The 6,357-nt window shown below is 33.6% G+C and overlaps 2 protein-coding genes across 2 annotated transcripts in view; both read right to left on the bottom strand.

Moving 5' to 3' along the window:
* LOC107657068 (syntenin-1-like) overlaps nucleotides 1-3,248 on the bottom strand; it is a 22,931-nt gene extending 19,683 nt beyond the window's left edge. The window contains exon 1 of the mRNA XM_016445083.1: nucleotides 3,028-3,248. Coding sequence (XP_016300569.1) covers nucleotides 3,028-3,233 — 206 coding nt within the window. The 5' untranslated portion in view covers nucleotides 3,234-3,248. The remainder of the gene's footprint in view (nucleotides 1-3,027) is intronic.
* Nucleotides 3,249-3,737: 489 nt separating this feature from the next.
* Nucleotides 3,738-6,357, bottom strand: part of fkbp1ab (FKBP prolyl isomerase 1Ab) — a 5,034-nt gene continuing 2,414 nt past the window's right edge. The window contains exons 3-4 of the mRNA XM_016445075.1: nucleotides 5,593-5,705; nucleotides 3,738-5,422 (exon numbers count right to left, since the gene is read on the bottom strand). Of these exons, the coding sequence (XP_016300561.1) occupies nucleotides 5,294-5,422; nucleotides 5,593-5,705 (242 nt within the window). The 3' untranslated portion in view covers nucleotides 3,738-5,293. The remainder of the gene's footprint in view (nucleotides 5,423-5,592; nucleotides 5,706-6,357) is intronic.

The following is a 6,357-nucleotide window of genomic DNA, read 5'->3' as shown; positions in this document are numbered from 1 at the left end:
CATAATGCCAGGTTCACATTACTCCGTTTGCAGTGCATACGTGGTGCGTATTTTTTCCACGCTCATGTTAACGGATCAAAGCGTTCATGAAAATGTAGCAATTACACCATAATTGCATATTATTAAAGTCTACTGTGTTTCACAGTCAACACGTATGGCTTTTTGGCTAGGTTTAAAGGAAAAGAGCACTTTTAGATAAACAAGGCAATAATAGATGGCACTCGTGGAGGTAGGAAAACAAAGTTCTTTATGAACCGCAGGATTGCTTGTAATAAAGATTTCAATGCAAAAGAAAAGGCAGTAGAGCTGTCTATTTCTGTCAATGGGATTTTTGTGATAACGTAAGAAAAGTAGTTTAAATGTTTTGCCAATTGCTTGAGCAACTTAATATATAAATCTAGAAGTAAATGCAAAAGTAAAAAGCATTGAATAATGTGTTGCTTATATTTATTGTGTTTAAACATGTCTGTGAAAGATTGTGTTACTGTACTGTGTAAAAAAAAAAGAATTGCAATACTGAAAAAGCATTTTCAGTGACAATGTTTGGATTTGAAATCAAACTAATGGATAAATGCTGTGTTTGTGGTAATCAGCCACGGATCAGTAGTGGACTCATGTGTGAAAGCTGCTTCTCCTCTCACAAGAGTCACCTAAGAGGAGAATTCCCCCCATTTTCAAAAATGAAATTCAGGCCCTGAATAAATGTCTAAAAATCCTGGTTGGAGTATCACTATAAATAGTAATAAATTATAAAAAGAACGCTTTAAAAAGATCGGTATCGGTGATCGGTATCGGCAGATACTGCTTTCTGTGATCGGCCTCAAAAATCCTGATCGGAGCACCCCTAGTGCAAATCAAAAGATTCCGCTTTTCACATCAGAGCTGTGAGTATAAATTTCAACTTTCAAATACGAATATTAATATGAAAAGTCCTCAAATTCAAATCAACAAGCTCTCGAGGTTTGCTACTATTTTACCTTCATAAAATACTGCCATAACTGAAACGTAATATAAAAATATTAGAAAAACAAATTGTATTATTTTCAATGGGGGAAAAAATTATCATAATTATAGCATAAATATTAATTAGCATCATGAAATTCTCTCAAAATACAAAATAAATAAGAACAAATATTACTGAACAAAAACATAGTCTAGATTGAAAATAAAAAAGTTACATTTCAGGTGTTCGGTCACTTTTGACCACAAACAACACAAGTGTGACCCCCAAATGAACCATACCAGAGGGTTAAATATATACAGGCAAAAATAAATAAATAAATAAATGAAACATACATTGATGAATCAATAATTCACCATAAGATCAATAACAAACATTTAGAAATTAAATAGTCTGAATTTTCATTTCATGCTGACTTTAACAAAAACTGAAACACAATTTAAAAAAAATTTAATAATATAAACATAAATATAACATAATTAAGAAACCAGAAACTATACTACATTCTAAAATTAATTAATACATAATAAAGTGGCCACAACTCATTTTAGTTTTAGATACATAAACTAAACTGAAAACAAATAAAAATAAAAAGGAATAAAAACTCAATTGTAAACTATAACAACCCTATCTTTATCTAAACTTTAGAGTAAACCTGAATAAATCACATGAAACATTGTGGAAACTCAACTGACACACAAAACTAATGCAAGATCATGCAGAAGCAGCAGAATTATTTCAAACTGCCTGAATCTGGTTTAAAAGACATCTTTGACTGAAGGTGAACTACTTTCATTGAAATTGCAGAAAAGAAAATCTTTAGTGCAAACTCAAGTTAGGGACAAAGCCAGTGGATAACTGTCCGGATGAGTGGGTGAGGGGCCTCTGGAATGGGGAGAAAAGGCAAAGCTAATTTCAGGCAGACTGAATGAGTGCTGAGCATAATAAACGACTCTACCATGGCAACAAGTCTGTAACTCTATTGACTGAGTCCAGCAAAGGATCCATGTGGCAATATCCCATCCATAGCTTTTGGGAAAATATAACATTGCTGTCATAAACTAAATATGACACATTTTATTAAGACTACAAGACCTTTCTCAATCTCTCCTAGTGACATAAATGTCAACGATTAAATAATGCGATTATTCCAGCTGACTGATGTCATCATGTGGGAAAGTCCCTTCAACCAAAAATCCAATGAAAAAACTAGGTTATAACAACATTTACAGCATCACTCATTTATTCCTTTGTTTGTTCGTATGTTTTCCGCTATTCAGTCAACAATAATTCAGTTCCTTCCATTATTTATTGACTGAAATTAACATACAGGTATAATCGAAAGTAAGACTTGTTTCTCAAGAAACAAACAGGACCAGGTTTCATAGCAGACAAACATCGTGGGATTAATAACATTTAATACGTCAAATGCGAAAACGCCTAAAACAAAATGTCTGAATGTTTCCGCTACGTGGCAAATATCTAAATATATCATCGACATCGTCATGTGATTCACTGCCGAACAATGTATATATGTAATCTATAGTCATGAACATTTCATTTTCTGCTCTAAATTACCCAATAACTGTAAGGCAATGAATGCACCTGTCAACTGTTTTAAAAACTAAACTAAGGTTTTATCTACTATGTCACCTTAAACTAAGCAATATTACCACAACATAAAAGCAGTCTGACTGATTCAGACTGTATTTGTTGTGTTTAGCTCTCGAGCTAGTCACGGCAACGCCGTTAGCAACCGCACAATCATGCTAATTACACGAATAGTTATATCTCGTTCTCCTTAAAATAATGACCGAGTGATATGATACAAAATATCCTTAAAAAATACAACAAATATAACTGAACTGAGCTCAGCGAAGTAAACACAAGTACGTCTTTGTTCTTCGTGTGTGTGTGTGTGTGTGTGTGTGTGTGTGTTAGCTGGAGCCTGGTTAAGTTTAACGTTAGCTTCGGTTAGCCAGCGAGTCCCACATACCCGACTGAATAAAATCACTCTGACGATAATTAAAATAACAATATTTAGTTTAGAGAGTGTGGCGTCTTACCTTTTTGCTTTCAAACGACTGACTTCTGAAGAAATTTGATAAATGTGATGAGAAGAAATGTAAACAAGCCAAGCACAGTAAACGGGACCCTTTTCCTCTTTAGGTTGGTGCAGAAGTGAACAGAGGGGAGGTGATCGAGAAAAAAGTACTTGCGCGTATATTTCTTTGGTTAAGTAACACAGTTTACTTCCTGCTACCTCATTCATGTAGGAGGTTGGGCTGAAACATCTATTTATATTTTTATTACTCATTAACTTTAGCACTGTTACTCTGCCTGCCAAAAACTGGTAACAATAACTCCAGAGTGATGGCAGTGCTGGAATACCAATTTATCAGTTCTACCAATATATCAAATTTAGCTCAGTAACAACATAAAATGACTACAATCATTTGAAGTATTGTAGCTATACATGCTTTGGTTTGATTCTGATTTATGTGTTATACAATAGCTTCCATAACGAATAAATTGCTGAACCATACATCAGCTGTAAATTAATTGAGTTGGATCTCATTGTAAATCTGCTTCCATAAAATTTTAAGGTAAATGTTTCCTGCTTTTCAGCTTTCATTTATTATAGGAGTACCAATAAAAGAACATAAGGGATTATTAGTGGACACTATACATAGCCATAAAGCAGTGAAGGTACTAAGCTGAAATGACACAAACAAGCAACATTTTCCAAAACATGTAAAAGCACTTTATAGCACATTTGAATTATTTTATTGTCTTCCTATACATAATACATAAATATAGAGTGCATTACAGAAATATTAAAGCCATATATTTGATGCTTGCCTTGTAATCACAGAAATTGCCAGCATCAAGTATTTAAGCATCTGCAGATTTCTTTTAAATTAAAAATTATTTCCATGTCAATACAAAAAAGTACTGTATCTGCATCCAGTATAATCACATCTATTGTCTAGGCAGCATGGTCAACATTAACAACCATGAATGGCTGCAAATAATTTAGCATCAATATGTAAATATGAATGGCAAGTACTGTATGTCATATGCATGTCACAATATGTAGGTTACAATGTGCTAAGAAGCCACAACCCCTTATTTTGTTTTTCAGATCTTTGTCCATCAATGAAAACAAATTTTCCAGTCTCCGTGAGAACAGAAAGTTAATGGATTGTTCTGAGATTTGATGAGACAATGAACAGTGATCACAAAATCCTTAAGCACTAAGAATGGCATGCATCCATTGCTACAGTGCCAAATGTGCCACCTACTCAACTACACAACCTAATCAAACACAGAACAAAATAAACAAATTTAAAACATTTCCAAATAGTTGCATGTTAATAAAATAGAGCAAACAATAAACAAAAACTATATATAAAAAATGTTGCACATCAAACTGACAGAAATAGTAGTGGCAGAAATGGCAGTACTATCACTTCATACTTCATCATTTTATATTAATCAGCCTGGTCTACCACAAAGTTTGATTTCAGGTAATATGATGGCACTTTTTCAGTTGATATGGTCACTTTGTAAATATACAAAACTAGTGGTATCCTGGCAAGTGTCAAACACAATGAAGCACAAGGATTGTTCAAGAATTTGCTTCTTTGTACTAATTAAAATCAGCAGACCTGTTCAAACCCAACAATTCTGACTGAAAATATAATGTTTAATGATAAAAAGTATAAAATGTAATTTATTAATTTATTCAATCTAAAACGTAACAATGCAATAAATATGCAAAATTTTATATCCCAAATAAAACATCTTTAAGATAAATATATGTTTTCTTTTTTTAGATTACTATTCAGGGATAAGGTCGCCAATTCTTTAACAAATTTGTACTTGGTCTCAAGCCAACAACAATCACAGTGTAAGAAAAAGTCACAAGAGAAGAGATGTCTAAAGGGTTCATTCAAGGGTTCAAGTTCAGGATTAAGGACATTGCACGGTTTTTGGTGATTTGGTGATTATCATATCAATTAGACAGGAAAAATGTTGGATTAAAAATAAAGGAGCTAAAGAATTATTTCTGATGAAATGTGACCAAAGCAAAAGATGAAATGTTGGAGAACTCTGATAAAATAAAGCACAGATCTTTACATAATGTGCCTAAAACTGTAGGGTGGAATGCTGAATAAAGATGGCTCTGAGAAGAATGACTAAAAATATGGCCTGACAGAAATAGAAAATTGATTTAATCAGGTTTCTAATGGTAAGACTAAACCTTTTGACACTTGAAACATTAATAAAATAATGAAAAATTAACAAAAGGCAGTGACAAGCATTAAATCACTCCAGACTGAGAAGCTCCACATCGAAGATGAGGGTCGCATTTGGGGGAATAATCCCAGGATGGCCTTTATTACCGTAGGCATAATCAGGTGAACAGGTCAGATTTGCACGTTGGCCCACACTCATCTAAAGTCACACAAACATAAGCATGAATTATTTGAATTTTTTTTTCATTTGAAATATCAATCCTAGGCAGTCTGGATTTGGTAGTGCTTCATTAAGACACCATTTAACCTTAATTTAACTCAAAAAGTGTTACACATGATATTCTGAGTGGACAAAACACCATCACATACCTGCGCAATACCTTCCTCCCAGCCACGGATCACTTCCTGTTTACCAATCTTGAACTTAAATGGCTTGTCACGGTCACGGGAAGAGTCGAACTTCCGTCCATCTGTCAGAGAGCCTGAAGATTTAAGAGGAAAGGGACAAGGCCAGAAAAACAGGAAATGAGGTTAGAGCATCAGATAAATGGGCTACTTTATTATTGTTATTTCTTCTGTTCTATCAGGGAGATTTTCTGTCTCTCTAACCCATGTTTAATAGCAGTAAATTATCAGGTTATGAGTCATACCTCTTTCAAGAGCATGGCAAATGTAGAGTAACATGTGTACATAAACAAGTCAAGCAGAAAAGAGTCACTGATCCACTCATTAACACAAAGCAGGAATCAGTTACATTTATTCAGTACGTATATACTCTAATTTTCTTTAACAACAATGGTTCTTTCTGACCTGTTGCTATGACTCCATGTGAATATAAATCAAGTTCACAGGCAGAGAGTATCTAGAAAATCTCCCACTCTTCTTCCTATGTAATAAAGAAATAATGAGATGGAAGCCCTGAAGCGCAAGGTGGAAATTAGTTTGGAGTGCTTTGCCTTCCTGAGTCCAATTTCTTCATTATTTATTTTCTCCCTGCTCAATATACCTTTTCATTCTTTTGTGACATTTTTTTCTGTTTTTATTTTATGTTTATTTGCTTTAGTACATTTCCAAAATTAAAAATCACAGTGAAACTATAAAAAAAGGTTTCATAAAAATCTAAGTAAACAATTT

Source organism: Sinocyclocheilus anshuiensis, unplaced genomic scaffold (genome assembly GCF_001515605.1).
Source record: "Sinocyclocheilus anshuiensis isolate Anshui unplaced genomic scaffold, SAMN03320099.WGS_v1.1 scaffold1453, whole genome shotgun sequence".
Classification (NCBI taxonomy): Eukaryota; Metazoa; Chordata; class Actinopteri; order Cypriniformes; family Cyprinidae; genus Sinocyclocheilus; species Sinocyclocheilus anshuiensis.
Note: the sequence above shows the minus strand (reverse complement) of the source record. Positions and strands in the feature narration are given on the sequence as shown.